This window comes from Octodon degus, unplaced genomic scaffold (genome assembly GCF_000260255.1).
Source record: "Octodon degus isolate 3935 unplaced genomic scaffold, OctDeg1.0 scaffold00028, whole genome shotgun sequence".
NCBI classification, from domain to species: Eukaryota; Metazoa; Chordata; class Mammalia; order Rodentia; family Octodontidae; genus Octodon; species Octodon degus.
In genome coordinates, this window is record NW_004524604.1 from 3,764,920 (window position 1) to 3,787,802 (window position 22,883).

Below are 22,883 nucleotides of genomic sequence, written 5' to 3' on the forward strand. Positions count from 1 at the left end.
TTTCTTCTATACAAGGTCTACAGGGTCCCAGCACAGATAACGACTTGTAGTGATCCTCCTGTTTTCAGCCTCCCAAGCACTGAGATTACAGGCCCGTACCACCACACCCAGTCCACCCTGTCTCAGCCCACCATGGGGGGCGGGGCCAGCACAGCAGGCAGGGGATCAAACCCCAGCCCCTGCGTCTACTTAAGCAGGTGTTTTAATTGGCTGAGCTATCTGGCTGGCCCACAAAAGATTATATTCTTATTCTTGGTTTAGTAATAACTGTTTAGATTGGGAGTAACTGTTTAAAGATAGAGTTCCTAGCATTAAATTGAATAAAAAAGCATACATTCCCCACCCATATGCAATAATAACAACTGTAAAAAAATCAAGATCTTTCCCTTCCAAAATGTATGTTCTTTTGTACTTGAGCATTTCTGCAGGGTGGAAACAATATCAGCTTCATCTCATACAAGCTGAAGATAAAAGGGGTCAACAGGGGTGCTGGGCAAGTGGCTTCTGAGTGCCTCACAAAAATAGCACTGATAAAGATTTTGGCATCAGTGTCACCTCCGGTCACCTGTGCACCAGAATCTGTCCAGTACTCACTTCTAGATCCTGACTGATCAGTCCGAGGACCACGTCGATGCATATCAGGGTCCCCGAGCGCCCGATGCCAGCGCTGCAGTGGGTGGTGATGGGGCCCGCCCTGTGGACATGCCTCAGGTAGGAGATGAAGGTGAGCAGGGCGTCGGGCTGGGAGGGCGTGTCATGGTCAGGCCAGGCAGTGAAATTCAGATGGAAGATCCGCCGCACTTCTCCTGTCTGAAAGTTATACCACAGTAAACACATGGCATCATGGTGCGCTGTATGGTTATTTAGTATTATTTTGTCCATTCAAGCTTTTTCCTTTTCTGTGGAAGTGGGGATTGAATACAAGGCTGAGGGGTATCCTGGACCCCCTTTTAAAACACTTACTGTGACAGAGGGTCTTGCTAGATTGCTTAGTTGCATAAGCTGGGCTTCAACTCCAGACTCTCCTGCCCGGCCTCCCAGAGTGCTGGGCTTGTAGGCCTGCATTACCACTCAGCCTGCTCTTTCAAATACTGACTCATATATTGGACCAGATCAAGACAGAAAGCAGAAGAGACAAAATGACTCTGTTAAGAACACATGGAGACCTCATCAAGGGGGCTGCTGAACCCACATTTTCTGTGTATGTGGTGCTGGACAGGGCAAGCGCTCTACCACCAAGCCACCTTAGCCCAGTGTGGTTAGTCTCAGGGCCATATGCTCTTTCTGACCAGAACACTGTCCCCTGCTGTCCCTCTGCTCCTCACAGCTCTTCTCAGATGCTGTCTCTCAGGCTACCGGATGCTGCTGAGGATAGTGTGCACCTTCGGGCCTGCAACCACCTGTCCTTCTGTACTTTCAATTTCCCACAGCACCAGCAGCTCCTCACTGGGAAGTAGTGCCCACGCCTGTGGCATTCCCTGCTGCACCCAGATCCCACCTGTCCCAAGGCAGTGCTCTGTGACTGGGTCTCTGAGGGTGCTGGACTGCTGTGCCCACTGAGGGACAGGTAAACTAACGTGAGTACAGAGATACCTCTGTGCTGAAGTGGTACCTGGTCCTCAGCAGTATGCACACTTTTCATGTGTCAAAAACATTTTGAAAAGAGGTTTAACTTTAATGTTGCATAAAATGAATTCCAGAGGAAATTCTCAGGCTCCATTTATACAGCACCAATAGAACTGAATTTGTATGTCACATTCTCATAAAAGCAAAGTAATGCTCTGGGCTTCAGGGAACCCTCCAGCAGGGGTCCTGTACGACAGCTCAGGTGACAGGAGGGGGAGCAAGTGTCACAGAGGGACAGCACTAATCTCATTCAGGCTAAGTTACTCAGAGTTACCCAGCTGCAGGAAGAATCAGCCACATGACAACTGTTCGTGCTGTAATAGTCCACATTGCCTAAGAATAGTAGCTACCTTTAGTGAAATGTTTTGTTCGCACTTTTTTAAAAAACAATGAACCCACTTGGATGTTTGGCCTTTTAAAAATAAGTTTCCAGTTTGGCCTTTTAAAAATAAGCAGCTTCTGGCCCATTTTATGCTATTAGTAAGCCAAAGGTGACATACAATTACAAAAAAGGTTCTGTTTCCTTTTTATTTTCCTATAGCAGTTACTGTAGGACACTAGTGACACATTTAAAATTTACTTGGTAAGAAAAGAGCTCTACCACACTGGAAGCCACGACACAGTGGCTTCATCTATAAACCCTGACTTGACTGTGGAGGGGCCCCATTTTTGAGGAGAAACCAGCCTTGGGCGGTCACCTGAATGTCTTCCATGGTCATCGCCCGAACCACAAAACCCTTCAGCTGCTGCGTCCGCTCTAGAGCCAGGCGTAGCCGGTCATTGGCCATCGTTGTTTTGCCTAGGAGGTTAGGCCAGTAGCGCTGGCATTTGATCTTTTCTCCTTCTACTTCCTGTGTCATCATGGCTATCACCGTGGATTTTTGCTCCCAAATCATCTGCCAGAAATCTCCAACGGTAGTGGGGAGAGGCCCCTGGCAAGCAATGTAAACAAACTCCTCCTTGCCCACGGGAATCTTGATGAAGCTGGCGTTGATGTAGCCCCCATCATCTCCGAGAGGCACCCTGGTAGCGTCATCTGTGAAGTTGGCCACCAGTTAGTATGCCTTGTGTGTATGAGGCTTACAGCAGTGTAGGCGAAGGTCACGGACACCCTTACATAACCACAGACACAACTGCAAACACTTTCACAGCCTACTTTCAAATTTCTGCACAGCTAAATGGTTTTACATTTACTTCTTTCACTCATGTTTCACAATGCTAGCACATATGAAATTTGGTATTTTTAAAACTTCAAAATAAGAAAAATAGCAAAAACAACTTTGCTACTTCTATTCCAACATTTCATTTATTTTTTCCACTCCAACATTTTAATGCAATAATAGGATTGAATAACAATATCACTTTTCACAGAACAAAAAATCAGTATTACCACATTATAAAGTAGTTACTGCAGATACTAATGGCATAATTACATAACTCTTGTATGCCTAATTTTCTTGTTATTTCTTTTATTAGGTTACCAAAGCAATGAACTAATATAAATAAGAAGGCAACTCAGTTGCATGTAGGCTTTGCCTTTGTCTAACTGGAATTTTACACAGTCAGAATATAATTTTGTAGCTGGGTGTGGTGGTGCATGCTTGTAACACCAGCACTCGGGGGGCTGAAGCATGAGGATTGTTGTGAGTGCAAGACCAGCCTGGGCTACAAACTGAACTCAAGGCCAGCCTGAATTCCACAGGGAGACCCTGTCTCAAAAAACAAAAAACAAAAAAAGAAAAGCAAATATGTATGAAATGTATGAGAGTTTTATTTTTTATTTAGGACAGGGTCTACAGGATCTACAAGGTCTCACTACATAGATCAGACTCGTAGTGATTCTCCTGTTTTCAGTCTCCCAAGTGCTGGGATTACAGGTGCATGCCAGCACGCCTAGTCTCAGTGAGCCCAGGGGGCGGGGCCACAAAGCACATGGGGCTCAAATCCTAGCCACTTTGCTCTGCCTAAGCAGAAGCTTTAGTCCACTGAGCTATCTGGCCAGCCCTGAAATTTTTGATTAAAATCATAAAGTTATTCTAGAGAATAAATTTCAATGTACATATACATTAAAAATAATTTTTGTATCTATCAAATTAAAAACCTCTTTTAAAAAATTTTTAAGTTGTTTTGTTTTTCTTGAGATGGAGGGTCTCACTATATGGTTTAGGCTGGCTTTGAACTCAAGGTGATCCTATTTCAGCCTTCCAAGGGCTGGGATTATAGGTGTGCAACATCATGCCTGGTCATGAAGCCTTCTAACAGGTGTTAAAAACTATCAACTGTCCTTTATTAGTTGACCTGCATCTCTTAATCTAGGCTGTTTAATTCATGGGATCTATACCGCACATTATTATTATTAGTTTTTTTATAGTTGTCCCTTTCAGATTTTAAAATACTCAGCTGACCATCTTTTTGTCTTAAAATAATTTCCATTTACTGTATGTCAAATCATTTTAAAACTATTGTCTTAAGATTTGTGCTGGGGGCCTGGCCCTAGCTCAGGCCTTTAAGTGGCTGCTTCCACAAAGCTGTCAGCCTCAGGTTGCTGGAGTCCGAACCTCACACCTCTCCAGCTGGCCAAAAGTGCCCTGAACGCATTCGAGGAACCAAAAAAAAAAAAAAAAAAAGATTTGTGCTATGCCAGGGAGATAGCTCAGTGACATAAGTGCCTGCCTCACAAGTGCAAGATCCTGAGTTCAATCCCTGGTACCACAAAAAAAAAAAAAAAAGTTTCCTGCAAGAAGATTTCCAAGATGAACTTCTGCTATTCTTCCTGGTTGACACCATAGTGTTATTGCATGATTTGTTACTGTTGGGTCAGTGTCTCATTTACATGTTTCAACCCAACAATTCAGGGTTTGCTAATAACCTTAAGAAGCTGCTAGGGCTGGTGAGATGGCTCAGTGGTCTAAAACACCTACTTAGAACAAGCTTAGCAGAGCACAGTGACCGCGGTTCAATCCCCCAGCTCCACATGCCAGCCAGCTGCACCCCCTGGTGGGCTGAGCTGGCCACACACACACACACACACACACACACACACACACAAAAAAAAAAATTAAAAAAAAAAAAAAAAGAAGCTGCTAGTGTGTTTTTATGTTTCTTTTGTGGTTCTGGGGAGCTAGTCTAGCACCTTGCTCACGCAAGCAAGGGCTCTACTTCTGCACCACATCCTTTAAGACTTCACTATTTTTTCATATATGTGTGTGTGTATATATATATATATATATATATGAATATATATATGAAAGATATATATTAAAAGAACCATTACTGGTACAATGAATAAAAATGGGCTAAAATAACTGCTTTTGTTTCCTTTTGGTATCTGCCATGAATCTTAGAGAGCCTGGCCAGGCGTGGTGGTATACAACTGTAATCCCTGCACCTGGAAGGCTGAGGCAAGAGGACTCCTCCCAGTTTGAGGCTAGCCTGGCTACGTAGTTCAAGGCCAGTCTAAACTACACAGCAAACAAGCAAAATTGTATCCCAAAGGAAACAAAACAAAGCAAAACAAAAAAATGTCTAATGCAGCCTGGCTATATCAGTACAGTCATATGTTTGTATATACAGTGAGTAGTTACCAGACATTCCTGTAAATTTAGGTGGAATAAATTGATGATGGTTGTAACATATAAATCTAAGACAATGCTCGTCTCTTCAGAAACCAATCCATTCATTTATTCCCCCCTTGGCAGTGCTGAGAACTGAACTCAGGGGTTTGCATGTGCCAGGCAAACACTCTAAGATGTAGCCTCAGCCCTGCAATTCATATTCTGCAAAATATTTTATTTTTTTTATTTTTCAACAAATAATACACTGCATATATTCTTCTGCAAAATATTTTAAGATTACTGATTTGGAATCACAAATTAATTTCATATATAATAATAAAAATTCAGGAATATCCTAACAAATATGTAAAATTTTACTGACTTTCAGAACATACAGCTGATTTGAAAATGAATTCACATTGTGTATTTATAACATAAATCTCTGAATATGTGTATGTGTGTGCACACTCATGTGACAGATATATCAAACTTTTAAACAGTTTGGGAAGTATATTGAACATACACTCAATTTGAAGCCAAATTGACACTTACAGGGAAGAATGTTTTTATATCTGTTCTTCCTTCTGTTTTCCTTAGTCTGTCCAATTAGGCACTGATCCAATGGTTTTAATTCTTGAAGATTCTGTAAACAAAAACAGATTTGTTGAGAGGTATAGCAGAGCAACTAAAAAAGTTTTCAATGAGTGGGACGCACAGTTGACTAATGAGGGCTGATTTTATAAAGCTGTTAAAAGAATGTCTTAAATAAACCTAAAATTAATACTAATCTGATCAACCAGTGTTGAAATCTATTATTGTAAGCACACCTTTCACTGAGTCAACTTACTTTATGAGAGCACTTTGTGCCCTAAGTTTTAATTTTAGTTTAAAAATATCTATAATATTTTAGGAAAAAGTACAACTTTGGTGGAAGATGGTACAGAGCACAGCTTCCTGACAGTACTGCCTGCTGGGTCACACACGTGGTGCTGTAGTCAGACTTCCAACGTCAACACTTTCTCAGTTTTCATTCAGCCCCTTATGTGTCTTGGAGAAATTAACAGGCTGCTGCGATGGAGAAAAACAAAGACCTACTTTATTAGGAGTATAATGGAAGTTCTAGGATAAGCTATTTAAAGAACTTAAGCACCATTTTTTATGAGACTTTGGCTGGTGACATAGCTCAGTGGCACAAGCGCCTGTCTGGCAAGCTCAAGGTTCTGAGTTTTATTCCTAGTACAAAAAAAAAAAAAAAAAAAAAAAAGACTTTTGGGAGGGAGAGGAAGAGTATGTATACAAAGTGACAGCAACAGTTCCTTTTAGAGGTCAGGAAGCAGGCAAAAGAAGGGATGGGTTGAGGGAGGGGCCACGACAGCCCCAGGCCACAGAGGACTGCTTCCATTTTTCCTACTGCTGCAGTTGTAGAGCTGTACTACGTTATACACTGCTGCTAGCAATAACCAGATCATGAGGGTTATGAGATGGCTGGAATTCATACTTAGCCTTTTGTATTTTTTAACTTTTTATCTTTACATTTGAGGCAGGGAAGATAATCTTCAGGGAAACTTAACAAGTTATGAGTAGTTACTATGATCTCCTTAAATCAGTACTACTAGAATCCTAGTGAGAATTACTTATGCTAGATGATGTTTTTGTGGTTAGAAGTAAGATAACTCCTGGTAAATTTTCAAAGAATTCTAACCTTATGCTATTAAGGACACACATTTTCCTCACAAATGAATGCATAAGCTTTGCCTGCGTAAAGGCCAAGTTTACCTCCAACTCCTTAGAAGGGATTCCTTGTTCCAGTAAGCCCCGCAGCATCTGAATGACAGATTTCAGCCTGGCACCACTATATCTCCCTGAGGGCAGCACTCTGACGACAGGAAGCGTGGCCAGCTCCTCACTGGTCAGGAAAAGATGACCTAGCAGGAGGGGAGAAGACGGTGATAGTTTAGAAATTTTTCCTTCAGATTAGACGAATCAGTGGCCTAACCTGGACTTATTCTTACCTCCTGTGTTATTACAAAGGGGACACTCTGAACATGAGCACACTCAGGGCAACACCATACACAGGCCAATGAGTGCAGCAGTACCAAGTGTGCACAGTGTGGCCTCAAGTCTTTCCAGTGTGCTTAGAAATGCTGAAGGTTCTTGATCCTAATGTACTTATGCTTTTGAAAAAAAAGTTTATATTGTTTCTTTCTTCTTCTATTTTAATGACATTGCTCTTTAAGAGGAAAACAAGTAGTTTTGTTATTACTTGTTTTAACCAATTATCCCATGTAATTGGTTTCTAAGCACACAGGGAAAGATGAAGAGAAGCGCTTCAGAAATACTTCTATAGGAGAGATGGCTCTAGTTTAATAGAGCTCACTCATGTGAAATAGCTGTCAACTTTTCTACTTACTGAGGAGCGCCAAGGCTGGGTGATGAGTGTGGGGACTGGACAAGAGTGCGGTCGGCGTACACAGTGTGCCCACATTAAAGAAGTGCCAATTCAATATCCTTAATTTTAAAAAAAAACACTTCAAATGGGAAAATCATGCTTTTTTATTATGCCAAGGTAACACTTTTAATACAAAAGCAGAGAAATAAAACCCCAGACAGAACATCTCTCTACTGGCTCACTATTAAAATGAGCAGGTGGCAGTAATAATGGGAAGAGACCAATGGACTGGTTCCTCAAAGACAAGGGAGGGAGTCAGGAAATTAAACCCTGCCTTACCAGCAGGCTACCTGTTTTAGTACAAATAAGACGTTCCTTGACTTCTCATTCTACAAGGGCAAACTATGGTTTTGTGTTTCCATTTAAGGTACTTGTGCATTCACTTGCATGACCTCCTCCAGGCCACTGAGCATTTCAGGCTACTCCTGTGTGAATGACCTGTTTATACAGTGAATGCGGCTGCTTATCTGTGTAATTCAGCTTTATGCACAGAACCATTTGGTGTACATGGATGTGAAAATACCACTCGTATATTCTGAAACATTTCTAAACACAGTCCTATGCACTTTTAATGAATGAATTCTGATCAACGCTTGCCTTTCTTGGACTCTTCATGGTCTTCAGTCCCTACTGGCAAGTTACCACTTCCCCAGGTGACTTCATCCTCCTCCATCTTCCCCTCTTGTGACTTTTGCAGTGTGCTGTGCCAACAAAACACATTTGTAATGTTTTCTCTTTCCCCACAAAATACACTTAAATATCACAGCCCTTAACCTTTCATTTTCAATAAAATTATTAGAGTATTTTAGGATATATTATCTGATTTAAAGAAACCCCAAATCCATAATTCTTAAAATTTATTGATAGATACACATTGAACTGAAGTACAGAAAAGCTTAACACAGTTTTCAATCTGTCCTCACACAGAGCCCTAGCTTGGGCCACAGGGACAGAGAAAGATGTGCTTCCACGTCCACCCCTCCACGGGTGAGGGACACAGGCGTGTCAGGCAGAGCTCTTTTCTGTCCAATGCCAGCCCACGTCTGCATCATATGCAAGCACCTACATTCACCTGGAGAAATGCCTTGGATAGAGCCTGGAGGCCAGAGGGCGCTGTTGTATCAGGACCCTCAAGTAACCGAAGGAAACTGCACCTGAGCCCCACTACTCTAGGGGTACACAGCAGACGGCAGACCTCTAATGAGGATGGAGAAACTGGTTGAAAAATAACTTTTTTGCCAAGGTGGAATGAAAAAGGACTATGTAAAAGTTTGGGCACATTTTCATTTTCTGAAAGTCAGGGAAGAAGCAGAGAAGGGCTAGCTGATGACACCATATATGCCATAAGCAGGATCGGACTAAGGCCCCACAGCGTCAGTAGTGGGCAGCAGTTAAGCTGCTTTATGGTGGGCATTCTCTGCTCCTGCTGTCTGTGGGCCCACTTAGCATGCCACGTGAAAGTGCTGCATCCCCGAGGCTGGTCTGTGTTCCGGCACACATGCAAGGCCATATTTGGAGATCCTTCCATCGTCCAAGTTCTTCCCATTCTTTGAATAGCTGCTCAGTATCTCATTGCATGAGCGTACCTTAATCTACCATCTCTTCTAGGGTGTTCTGCTACTACAAAGTTGCAATTATTTACTGTGAGCAATATTCTAAAAGAACACTGCATTCTCTTGTAAAAAGGTCTCTGAACATCTTGGGACTCAGTGGGGACTCATTCTTAGATATACAACTGCTGGGCTGAAGGGGATGTATGATATTTCTCTGATCTATACCCCTAATCTTTGTAAGTACACTATTCTGTTTTCATTAAGAAATATTAATGATTATAACAGTAATAGCCTTCATGATTTTAGAGATGTTAAACACAAGTACATCCAAGAATTAGTAATATGAAAACAATTTTATATTTTAATAATATTTTCAACTGTGTCCCAAAGAGACTACACTAAATTTACCTTTCCTCTTGTTCCTCTTTCCCTATATAAAAAGTAGCCTAAGGGGTACCTGTTAATGGAGACCTCTCTTTTTTGGTATTAATCATTAGGTGTAAAACTGCATTAATTGCAATGTCCTAACTTAGTAAAAAAAAAAAAAATTCACTGTCAATTTGCTTTTCTAGGAATTCTGCTTTTTAAGAGGCAAATAAATAGATTTGTTATTATCTCCCATGTAATTGGTTTCTAAGCACATGGGGAAAGATGAAGAGAAGCACTTCAGAAATACTTCTATAGGAGAGATGGCTCTAGTTTAATGAAACAAATAGCTTAGGAGAGCCAAGGGCGTAATTGTGTACCTGATCTATGGAAGTCACTGGCAGAAAACAACTGTTACCCTAGAAGGGAGGTGAGCTTTCTTTCTACAGTGCCTCCCTGAGTGTACCTTAGGTAGCTATGCAAAGTTTTTTTTTCACCGATTATCACCACGTAAGAAGTGAAATTTATGTATAATCACTTTAACAATATCACTTTGTCAACAATATCACTTTGTCAACAACATGTACACTTTATCAACAATATGTGGACCTTGTCAAGAGAGTCAATGATATGTATACTTTTGTCAACAATATTTATCATTTTGTCAACATGTACAATTTTTCTGGTACACAGTGTTACAAAAAATTTATAGTAGAGGGCTGGGAGATAGCTCAGTAGAATAAGTGCTTGCTGGCAAGCGCATGGTCCTGAGTTCAATTCCCAGTACCACGAAAAAGAAGAAAAAAAAAAATATATATATATATATATATAGTAGAAAGTTTTTAAAAAGAAAAAAAATTAAAAAAAAAAGAAAAAAGAAAAAAAATTTGTGAGGAGTTAAAAAAACGTTTCTTACCATCTTTGCTTTCATTATTTCATTAATGAAATTAAAAATTCTGAAAGTACAGAAAAAGAGAAACAGGAAACTAAATTATCCATAACCCTAGAAGGAGAATATAATCACTGTTATTGTTGTCAGCATATCTCCTTTTAGAAACGCCTTTTTTTGCGACTGAGGATTGAACTCATGACCTTGCACTTGCCAGGCAGGTGCTTAAACCACGCAGCTATCTCCCCAGCCTCTTCAGGCCATTCTTGCATTCATTTTTTTTTTTTTTTCCCTCATGGTTGACTAAACAGAGCTTTTGAGGAACAATAGTATAATAAATGTATTTTCAGTCAATACTATTTCACTGTTAGAAATTTTAAAACAGTTTAAATATTTAATCATGTTTCCATACTTTATTTAACCAGTTTTATTTTACTGGAAAACAAATGGAAATCTTCAGAACATTTCTGAGAAAAAAAAAAGTGTTAATAGTTTGAAAAATTATCCTACCTTTCACTGTTTAGTTTTTCTTCACAGTATTCTTCACAGCCATTCATTTCAGTGGACTACAATGAAGAAAAATGAAAATTAAACTACTCTAACACAAATCCATTTCATGCTTATGTTCCTGTGAATTATTGCTGTTCTTATCCATCCTCATATTATAAGAACATACACGACATTCAAATCAGTGCACCACAGACAGTGCCTGAAGGGTCCTCATGGCTCAAGCATTTCTGTCGCCACAGTTACTGATCTTCATAGGCATTGTGGCTTTCTACTTGTTATATGAGGATATAATCAATCAGTAAAGAGACAAGGAGAAAGCAAGGAAAACACAAATTAGTGATTATTTAGATATGCATATTTGACATATGCTTTTAGACTGCTTAATTTAAAAATCTGAAAATGAGCCAGACATGGTGGTGTGTATCTATAGTCCAGCTGTCTGGGAGGCTGAGGTAGGAGGATCATTTGACCCTGGGTGTTCAAAGCCAGCTTGGGCAATACAAAACAAAACAAAGCAAATCTGAAAATAGCTCAAGACAGGAGATTCAAATGTATTAAAATTAATTTGTTCTTTCACACTCAAAGGTCAGTGCGCTATCTAGTACTTTAACTTATTGTGTTCTTTTGTGATCACAATACTATATGAAGCCCAGTTTGCTACAGTTAGGACTTGTCAAGTTGTAGCCTTAAATGGTGAGTAAATTCCCCATTTCAGTCTTTCTCGGGGTGTTATCTTAGCAGGCAGGAAATACTTTTGATGCCATTGCTTTGAGTGATCTGGCCCTTGTCTACCGGTTCAACCTCCCTTTCTCCACTAGGCTTCAACAGGTTCAGGACTGCTCACCTCCTACCACGGAGCTCTCCTTTGGCAGGCACATTTAAAGATTTAAATACCTGTAAGTGTCTTCCTCGTGTGGACATTTCCTAGCCCAGTGATGGTGAACCTTTTAGAACTTCAACAATAACAAACAGCCCGCTGCGGAATGAGTGCTATAGGTTCGCCACCACTGCCCTAGCCACTCAATCCAAAGAAAGTTTCCTAGGTTATTTTTACTGCTGCACCTTTAAACCCTCCAGTATAGAGGAGCCATACACCCCTCTTCTACAAACTATAGTGACCAAGGCCAAATGAGAATATGAGATCCCTCATTTAACAACGGTTGTGGAACTCAAAGATGGTGATGGCATGGCATTACTTTATGTCGCAGGGCTCATCTGAACACAGAGATCTGAGGCTGCCCTGGTAGTGTGTGCACAGAGCCAGCTTACCCTGTAGGCAAATATGATTAGTACCTAGACAATGAGAGCTCCTGGAGGTTCTGTGTGGTTTCAGAATACTTACAAATGTTTGCAAAATAACCTGGATTAGAAATGAAATAGGAAGCATACCAATGCATTTCAGCACGATAATGCCATGTCTTTGGAGGACATCTTTTTCCTATCAGGACCCTCCCTATTCTGACCTCATGGGGGAAGCATCTATCTCTCAGGAAGGTCACATCTCTAGAGACATGAACAGACCAACAGTCTCTGCAGACATCCAAGTCACATCAGTAACCAATTTCTCCTCTATTCAGCCTTCAGCTTCAAAACACTGTGTAATAGATATCCTGTTTCCAATGACACGGTGCCCTGAATGTATCTGGCTGACCCAGGCCTTTCTGCTCTTGCCAAAGTAGCCCATAGGACAGAGCGGCCTTTACCATCTCATCTCAGCATCAAATAACATTAAAAAGCTGGCTTTTTAGCCAGCCTGAACATCCCAACCTACCCACTCTTGCACAGACTACCATTTCTTTCACTCTTCATAACCCCTTCAGAATGATATAAACATTTCACTAAACCTCTTAATATAGCTTTTACACAACTGCACTTACTTATTTACATATGTACATCTCCCACACTGATCACCAGACAGTATCTGTAAATGTAGGATAAAGCACTAGTGTCTCTTCTTACTGTTATTCCCAGCAAAATCAGGGTCAGACAGGTTCAGAAAGAGCTGAATAAACACTGAACTTTGGATGACCACTTATACTAATGTATATGACTAACTTCCTCATTCTTTTATTCATAGACAAAATATAGACACTGACTAAAGTACTTTACTAGAGGCAGTAAAATGTAGGGATATTTATAATACAGAGTGGCGCATACAGTGATTCTCCACCAGTAACTACCAGAAGGCTTACCTTTCCTTTTTTTTGAGGGGGAAAGTACTGGGGGATTGAACTGAGGAACTTGCACTTGCCAGGCAGGCAGACGCTTATGCCACTGAGCTATCTCCCTGGCTCTCACCTTTCCTTTTTAAGATAGTTCTATACTTTGTAATCTGAATGTTTAACATTTTCGCTTTTTAAAATATTTTTTAAAAAATGTATTTGGTACAGCGTCTCACTATGCAGCTGGGATTTGTAGTGATCCTCCTGTCGCAGCCTTCCTAGTGCTGGGATTACAGGCATGTGCCACCATGCCCAGTCTTGGTGGCTGGCTCAGCATGCCTGGGGGTGGTGTGGCATGAGGTACCAGGGATTAAACCTGGGTGCGTATGCTTGCCAAGGTAAGATGCTTAGACTGCTGAGCTATCTCCACGGCCCCAGCATTTTTACTTTTGGTGTGGGCTAAAACTTTCAGGATTGTACAATATGCTGTGAGAGCCAATTCAATGAATAGTCTACAACATGTTTAGGATGCTCTGTAGGTAATCTACTTATAAAAGATTGTACACAGTATGTGACTATAAAAAGACATATACAAGACTATATATACTTAGACTATATAAGTATATCTAGACATATATTAATATATAGTATACAAATATTTTAATATAAAATATTTTAATATAAAATAGTGCTTGGGATTAAGCCCAGGGCTTTAGCTTCATGTGTACTAAGCAAATGCTTCTTCACTGATATTACGTATCTATCATTTTTAATTTGAGACACAGTCTTGCTGAGTTTCCAGGCTAGACATGAACTTGGAGGCCGCCTGCCTCAGACTGCTGAGCAGCTGGGATTGTGGGTGTATGCCACCATGCCAGACTAACAGACTATTTCTGCAAGTTCTGAAGCTCTCTAAAAACTAGCCAGTATTAAAATGTGGCCATATTCTGGAAACAGAATACTGTTCCAGTCTTCCTTTCAGCTATGGAGATGAACCATATGCTACTTTTGAATTGTCTCCTTATGAACAGAATTCTTATGGTGATTTAAACACATCTTGTTTAATATAAATAAAACTCTTCAAGTTCTTACCTAAATATCTTTTCTCTTTCCTTGAATTTATTTTCTTAGTTTGTTTTACGTACCAGTAGTTAAAACTCAAGTTCCTAAGAAGTATTAATTTATTACTTCTTTGGATGGATTACCCCCAAACGCTGTGCTGTAAGCATCATGTATTCTGAGTGCACACACACACACACTGGTCTATCTATATTTTTGTTCTTTGTTATTTCTGAACAAAGAAATAATCTCTGTTCAGCATGATAATGCCATGTCTTAGAAGAACATCTTTTTCCTATCAGGATCCTCCCTATTCTCCTTTAAGACTTGTCCTTGGTAGTTTCAAATGCTAATTTTCCCATGTGAACTTTAGAATCACTTTATCAAGTATATCTCATTTGTCATTTAAGTTGAAATGTTTTATAGGAACATATTCAATTTATAAGTGAATCCAGGGAAAATTTAAAACTTAGGTATTCTATCAAAGAACAATGATTTTTTTCTTGGATATATCTTTTATACTTCTTTGTAGTGTTTTAAATTTTCCTAAGATAGGTCTGGCACATTTTTTTCGGTTGAATCTATACCTAAAACTTTTGTTGGTAACCACTGTAAATGAAATCTTAAGAACTGGTTAAGCAAATTTAACTGGTTAAGCAAATTTACAACTAATTAAGCAAAAATTGTGGCAAAAACTGAATTATATCCTTTCTACTGAAATTCATAGGTTAAAGCCCTAACCCTCAAAGTGGGTTAATACTGGAAAACAGGTCCCTATCAAGTAATTAATGTCTAAACACTGTTATAAAGATAGGTCTTTAATCCAACAATGCTGGTGTCTTCATACAAAGAAAATAAGGTGGCAGGAGTGCACCAACCAGGAGAAAGGTCACACGAGGACAGTGAAAGGCAAACCATCTGGGAGACTAGAGAGAGGCCTTGTCAGAAACCAATCCTGATGGTACCTTGCTCTCAGACCTCAGCCTCCAGAACTGTGAGAAAATAGAGTATTGCTGTCTAATAAAGTCCCACCCCATCTGTGGTCTTTTATATGGTAACCTGAACAGACTAGGACAGGCTGCAAACTGAAGCATCTGCAGTGAGTGACCAGACCATCAGAACTGTAAACTGGGGTGGGGCAGAACAACAGGAAAAGGTGGTGGTCTTCGAACACAAGCCACTTACATTTTGTAAAATTAATTCTGTCATATGAGACCTGAGTATTTATAGCACCAAAACCAAACAAATCCCCCAGGAACCTTTGTTGCACTGTTTTTCATAAAATATAAGAAATTTAATGATCACGAGGGATGGCCAACTTAATCAGTTGATACATAAACATGATAAAATACTAAAGCATTAAAAAGTATGAAGCTTATATATATTCATGTGGAAAGAAAGTAATGATCAAGTGTTAAGGAAAAACCAAATTTAGAACAGTGTGTTATAATTCATATTAAACAAAAGACAATGGCATTTTGACATCAACTGTTGCCACCATAGTTTAGTTATAAAGGAAAATCTACACATGTTAACAAGATTCCCTCCCCCCTTTTTTTGTCTTTATGAGACAGGGCTGTAGTTCAGACTGGTCTTCGGCTCACTATGGCCCCCCTGCTGGCCTCGAACTCACAGTGATCCTCCTGCCTCAGTCTCCCAAGGGCTGGGATTGTAGGCATGCACTACAACTGGCACTTCCCTACTGTAAAGGCATCTGATGTGACATTTTTGTTTTGCTTTTGAGACAGGGTCTAGCTATGTAGCCCAGGCTGACCTCAAACTCTTGGAAAGCCCCCTGAGCCTGGGCTCACAGGTGTTCACTAAGCCAGGCTTAAGGTAACATTTTTGAAATGGCAATTAAGGATTTTGATCTATTTTCCTAGTTAGAAACTCTAGGATGTGCACTTTAAGTGTCACTCTTAATATAATTAATAAAATTAATGATTATTAAAATTAGTTATGATAATTACAATTACAACTTAAAAGTGTTCAGAAATTTTCAAAGAGCCAATTATTAATATTCAGATAGCATGAAAGAACTTAAGTGATATCACTAAAGAACATATTTGATGAATTTTTATTTATTTATTTTTTTCAGTACCAGGGATCAAACTCAGAACCTTGTGCTTGCCACTTACTACACTGAGTTATCTTCCCAGCCCTCATATTTGAGATATTCAGTATTGTGTAATCAATTGTGGGATTAGGAAACACTCAGCAGATTTAAGCTTCCTTGTGCATACACATTAAACATTTCTGTGTGGGTATGAAATCATGTACAAGTAACACAGGTGACAAAACTCAAATCAGCGCAGTCTGAAAGTTTTGAAGATGTGAAGCAGAAGACTAAGAAGGGTGGTAAGAGTTCTAGTGTCCTAGGCTGTTTGTCCAGGTGCTGTCCCCACCTCAGCAAAGTCCTCAGGTAAAGGTGAGCCATCACAGTCTGTGTCTTCTGCTCTCTCTTCTGATAACCTCCCATTTGTTTTCAGTGTACCTGAGAGAGAAATATACAGGTCAAGAGGACCTTCTGAAACTAATGTAACAATAGAAAAGTTTTCATTTGTCTTCAAAAGAAAGCAATTAAAAAGATCAATATTCACATTTCAATGTTGTAAATGTCAGGAACAAATGACAGAACACATCAGTGTAGAATTTCTGATGAAAATTATCTTTGGGACCAGAGGTGCAGAGGATATGCTTGATATGTATGCGGCTTTGGGTTCACGTTTAACACATGTGCAAACACACACAGAAAAACCTCCACATAAAGCACATGAAACAAAACAAAAACAATTACAGAGAGTGCAGTGTCCTCACAGTGACTTAGTATCAAGTAGGAGGAAATGTTGGGAATGTTACTTCTTTTGTTTTTTTCACCCGGTACTGGGGATTGAATCCTAGGAGTGCTAAGCTACATTCCTAGCCCTTTATATTATTTGAGGCAGAATCTTGTCCAGGCTGCCTTGAATTGAGCTTCCTCCTGCTTCAGCCTTTTCAGTGGATGGGATTACAGGTGTGTACCATGTGGGCCTGGCCTGGACTGTCACCTCTAAAAACAAAAGCCAAGCTGTTACTGTCACATTTTGAGATCTCATCGACAAGGTAACTCACAAATACAGGAAGGAAAATATGTACATATAGGTTGTAAAACCTATTTTACTTCTACAATACTGCCTATGAGGAACTGGGAGTGATATGAATACATTTTATATTTACTCCAAATATGTCCACTAGAAACATCCTTGTACTCCTTAGAGTACCAATTTATCCATGTGGTTTGTGTACCTGGAACACAGGCATCTCCTGTTGCATTGTTTTCATTTAAAAGATTCTGTGCTTCCTCATCCACAACATCTAGCAGGGATTGGATAACTTCAGCTTCTTGAGGATCATCATAAATCTCATCATCTTGTATATCAGAGTCTTGAAAAACATTAATTTACATGAATTTTACTTAGAAAATGCTGAATTGAGAAAGGGACAATGTGATAGCACTTCGATTTCAAGCATCTACTCTGAAAGGCAGTTGTGCTCACCCTGGCAACCTCATCATCTTTAGCTCTAGTTCTGGTTGGTGTGACAGAAGACCCACAAATGCAGTTTACAAAGAATAAACCAAAAAACAAGTTGGTATGATAGTGTCCCCTGGAAACATCAGAAATTAAATATAAATGTTTTTTAAAATTAGTATCAAATTATTAATTCATGAAAGAAGCCCCCAGAAATTATACTATCAGGTTAAGGTACAAAACATCCCCAAGACAAAGTCTCTAAGCTGCTAGGTAGACTACCTTATCTGTGCAGCAGATAAGGCAGCGGTCTTGTCAATCATTTAAAAATGATTTTAGCCTCAGACAGATACTAGACACTTGTATATTAATGCAGTTAACAATATTGGCTTTATATTCCTTTATTTTCTTCAACAATAATTTTTCCTTTTAAAGCTATAGTGAGATGTAAGGCCAATATAAAAGGGTGTCTGATATTTCTGTTACCTAAGGCTTAGGGCACTTAAAGGAACTGGATGATATATTTGGAAAACTACCTTCTGGCCCAGTCAAAATTGCTGATCCCTTCATTTGAGTAGAACACTTTCCTTCAGGGTACAAAACTTCAATTATTTCTTCCCCATTAACCTAAAGTATAAAGCAAAGCAAACCATCAGTTTACTGTTTAACTATCCTCAAGGCTTGAGGAGAGACTATACATTGTCTCCCTCCTTCTTCCCAGTTCAAGATTGTTTTGTATCTTCACACTCTGAGCCTGTGTTGCTAGAAAAGTCAGTGCAGTCAACAGCCATACCACCCTGAATGTACCCGATCTCATCTGATCTTAGAAGCTAAGCAGGGTCGGGCCTTGTCAGTACCTGGATGGGAGAAAAGTCAGTGCAGGGCTGGGGATTTAGCTCAGTAGCACAGCACCTGCCTGGCAAGTGTGAGGTCCTGAGTTTGATTCCCAGTACTCCATTCCCCCCAAAAAATTAGTGCAAATGAAAAGTGCAAAGGCGTGGGACTTTCTATCATCAAATACACTTAGAAGCACTACTTTGTTTCAGAAATTCTTACATTTACTATATAATTTTTGAGTTGCTACAAAAGGAATATATTAGGAAATAATTCTGCAATTTATTAGATTACAAAAACCTCTTAACTGAGATGATTTATGGGATTTATCTTTCAAAGAACATTTTTGAAAAGTTTAATAGGACTACAAAAGCTTAGAAATTGAGGGAAATGGAAAACTTGCAATTATTCATGAGTGATTACATAGACATAGACTGCAAGTTCAGTGCTGTGTGAGGTATAAAGATTTTCACATCTTGTCTTTATCATATGTGAATTTATGAAAAATAATGGATGCATAACTGCATAATAATTATTGATCAACAGAATATAACTTTCTAGTGCAAAGATAAACTGCCAAGCACTTATGGAGCACAGTCTATAGAAAGACAGACATGGCCTGGCTGGACTATAACTCATCAGTAGCATGGACCGGCATGCGGCCCTGGGCTGCACGTCCAACACTACTAGAAAATAAAAAAGATCTGGATAAAAGTATAGTTAAATAACAGAATAAATTAAAATAATTTTATAAATATAAAAGATTGTGGTTTTCTTAGGTCTTATTCTTTTATTAAGGGAAGACAACTCCATGGTAGATGTGACAGAATTATTATAAATAGTGGTGTCAATGATGTCAAAAAGCATCACTGGATTATAAAACAGTATTTTTTTATGAAAAATTTATACTATAGACATTAACATTCAAGGACAGGATACTATCAGGGATACTTCCTGAAACATGAATTTCACTGAAATTGTTGGCAGCAATAACAAAAGTCCTGATGTCTAAGATTTCATGTTAATTTAGAAAAATTTTGTTCTTCTTTCAACATGCTGATATTTAAAAAGAAAACAGACACTGTATAGCATGAATAACATTATAAATGCACTAAAATTCAGTTTTTCCCATTATGTGAAACTGAAGATCTTCTAAATAAACAGACTACTGTAGCTTGGTACAAACATAAACACATATGAACACTCTTTTTGGTGCCACAATCATTTCTGCCCTCACATTTTTTTCTAGTGCAGTATCTTTTCAGGAGTTGCTAAATGAAATTATAAGTGTAAGATTACATGGTAAGTTGAAAGAATTTTTGGCTTTTAGTCACTAATTTTATTTTCTTTCACAACAAAGGTAATTCATATCTGGAATTCAATAGAAATGATAAGATTTTTAGAAAAGGAATGCATTTCACATAGAGAGATGTCATGAATTTTACATTTGTAGAGACTTGTGTAGAACGGTTCAGAATAGATGATGCAGGATGAATAATGGGATAGGACAATCCAACAAAATGAAGAACCAGCCACGATCATGTTAGAAATGTGCATGACATGCCAGAAAGATCATAAAAATAAATGCTAGCGAAACAAATGGCATACAAGTAGACTTAAAGTGAAAGCATGATGTGGAATTTATTATGTATTAAGATAGTTTTGTGACATTATTTCCAGATGTTTCTGTACAAGTCTTAAACAATTTCAACTCGTTTTATCATTTGGTGAAGCAATTTCTAAGCCTTTCAAAAGCATGTAAATCTATTTCTTAATGGCATAGATCTGTAGGTGACTACTGGCCAATATTAGTCTAAATGACCAATGTTTCCCCCATTAATGCACTGGGGGCTAAACTCATAGGTGCTCTATCACTAGGCTACATCCCTAGCCTATTTTTAAATTTCGAGACAGGGTCTCCCCAAAAGTACCCAGGTTGGTCTCAGAGGTTATTTTTTTGTACAGGGGATTGAACTCAGGACCTTATGCTTGCTAGGAAGGCACTTACGCTACTGAGCTATCCTTCAGAGTTTTTATTCTCCTGAGTTGCTAATAATATAGGTGTGTGCCACTGTGCTCAGCTCTATTCTTTTTTTTTAAATAAATTTTATTGTGGGCTGGTGTGATGGCTCAGTGGTCTAAAGCACCTACTTAGAACAAGTTTAGCAAAGCACAGGGACCGCGGTTCAATCCCCCAGCACCACATGTCAGCCGGCCCCGCCCCCTGGTGGGCTGAGCTGGACACACACACACATAAATAAATAAAATTAAAAAAAAAATTAAAAAAAAAAATAAAAATAAATTTTATTTTACTTTTTTGTCCTTTTAAAAATGTATTTGGTACAGGGTCTACAGGGTCTCACTACATAGATTGGACGCACAGTGATTCTCCTGTTTTCAGCCTCCCAAGTGCTAGGATTATAGGTATGCACCACCATGGCACACCGGGGATCGAACCCCAGGACCGTTGTCTACCGAAACAGACACTTCAGTCCACTGAGCTAACTGGCTGACCCTTCAGCTCTATTCTTTTATTTTTTTTATTTTTGCAGAACCAGGAATTGAACTCAGGCTCTTGTGCTTGCCAGGGAAGCACTTATTACACTGAGCTATCTCCCTGGCCCCAAAATGTTGCTTGTCTTTGAACATTCTTTTTTTTTTTTTTTTTTTTTTTTGGCAGAACTGGGGATTGAACTCAGGCTCTTGTGCTTGCCAGGGAAATACTTATTCCACTGAGCCAGCTCCCCAGCTCTCCTTCAGCTCTATTCTTAATTGTACTCCTCTTCTCATATCCTACAAGGCAACTGAGAAAGTTGTGCACATTAAAAAAAATCCCAAGAGTAAAGTTACATTTAAGAATTAACTTATTTAAGGGCTGAGTTTGTGGCAAAGGATGCAGGGTTGTTTATATGGGGCCTCTGTGTACTTTACCTATTAATTCACCAAAAATATCTTTCCTATTAATAAATTTACCTAAACAAGACAACTATTTAAATATGAAATCAGTCCAGTGTGAACAGAAACCATCTGGGAGTTCTGACACGACAGAAGGTAGTCTTTACCTACCTTGGAGAATGCGTCCCTGGGAGCAAGGGCGGGCTGGATACAGAGCTCTGAGCCGTGGTGGCCTGCAAGGAACAGAACGGGGGGCGGGGGGGGGGGGGGGGAAGAGCCAGTTACACTAACAGTAAAGGTTCAGCATAATGAAAGCTATATAGGTCTTCCTCTCTGATTTTGGGCCTCCTCACATCGACATGGCTAAGCGCACCAAGAAGGTCGGCATTGTCGGTAAATATGGGACTCGCTATGGTGCCTCCCTCCGGAAAATGGTGAAGAAGATTGAAATCAGCCAGCACGCCAAGTACACCTGCTCCTTCTGTGGCAAGACCAAGATGAAGAGGCGGGCTGTGGGGATCTGGCACTGTGGCTCCTGCATGAAGACCGTGGCTGGTGGCACCTGGACCTACAATACCACTTCGGCGGTCACAGTGAAGTCAGCCATCAGAAGACTGAAGGAATTGAAAGACCAGTAGAAGCTCTTACAATTTGAGACATCTCTAGCCTATAATAAATAGGTTAATTTATGTAATGAAAAAAAAAAGAAAGCTATATAGCAACATCCAATGAAAGCTATATGGCAACATTCACGTCTGCTGTGGCACAGCGGGGGGTGGGGGGGTGGGTGCTGAGACCCACCTTGGCTAAGTACTGGGGTGGGATGTGGCTCAGTGGAGACTGTGCCTAATGTATGCCAAACCGAATCTCGGGTTTTATCTCGTGCACAATTGGATATAACCTACATTTTGAGGATTTTTTTTATTGCTAAATTAAAAGAGGCCACATCACAAAATGATCAACTGATCAGTTACTAGAATAAAATAAAGTAGGGTTAGCCTAAGAAAAAAGTAATTACTTAAAAGAAAATAGTTGACATAAAATCTCACTTAGGGCTGAAAGATTCAAGAGTGAGGCATTAAATATAAATTATATCACATGAATGGGGGTACACCATAGGTGCTGAAAGTTACTACCCTACTTCATGAGCTAGGGGGGTTAGCAAACCTTTTATCTCACTTCATAAAGACTATCACTCCAACATAGGAAAATACATTATGGGCATAACTGAAAAAAGTTACAAATATGACTATATTTATAAGCCAGATATTAGGTTAAAAACTATCAAACTGTTATCCAAGATGGTTGTAACATTTTGCATTCTGACCACCTGAAGAGAGTTCCTGCTACTGATACTATATGAATTTTAAAATTTGTAAAGAAATTGGTGCTAAGAGAAGCAAGTCAGAACATCTCACAGATAGCTTGCAAGGTAGCATCACCAAAGAGCAGGGCACTGGGAAGTGACAAAGAAGAA

The 22,883-nt window shown here is 39.5% G+C and overlaps 2 protein-coding genes across 9 annotated transcripts in view; one reads left to right on the forward strand and one right to left on the reverse strand.

The window, feature by feature from the left end:
- The window catches only part of Ptpn13 (protein tyrosine phosphatase, non-receptor type 13), a 229,009-nt gene that overhangs the window by 2,596 nt on the left and 203,530 nt on the right, over positions 1 to 22,883 (reverse strand). For all 8 annotated transcript variants that reach the window (XM_023712954.1, XM_023712955.1, XM_004629264.2 and 5 more), the window contains 10 exons: positions 21,578 to 21,639; positions 18,214 to 18,304; positions 17,454 to 17,591; positions 16,574 to 16,662; positions 10,948 to 11,003; positions 8,227 to 8,330; positions 6,957 to 7,105; positions 5,733 to 5,823; positions 2,325 to 2,662; positions 595 to 810 (listed from right to left, as the gene is read on the reverse strand). In XM_023712954.1, the coding sequence (XP_023568722.1) occupies positions 595 to 810; positions 2,325 to 2,662; positions 5,733 to 5,823; positions 6,957 to 7,105; positions 8,227 to 8,330; positions 10,948 to 11,003; positions 16,574 to 16,662; positions 17,454 to 17,591; positions 18,214 to 18,304; positions 21,578 to 21,639 (1,334 nt within the window). The remainder of the gene's footprint in view (positions 1 to 594; positions 811 to 2,324; positions 2,663 to 5,732; positions 5,824 to 6,956; positions 7,106 to 8,226; positions 8,331 to 10,947; positions 11,004 to 16,573; positions 16,663 to 17,453; positions 17,592 to 18,213; positions 18,305 to 21,577; positions 21,640 to 22,883) is intronic.
- Positions 21,753 to 22,099, forward strand: LOC101585684 (putative 60S ribosomal protein L37a). Its single transcript, XM_004629168.2, has one exon. The coding sequence runs from the start codon at positions 21,766 to 21,768 to the stop codon at positions 22,042 to 22,044; it is 279 nt and encodes a 92-aa protein (XP_004629225.1). The 5' UTR covers positions 21,753 to 21,765; the 3' UTR covers positions 22,045 to 22,099.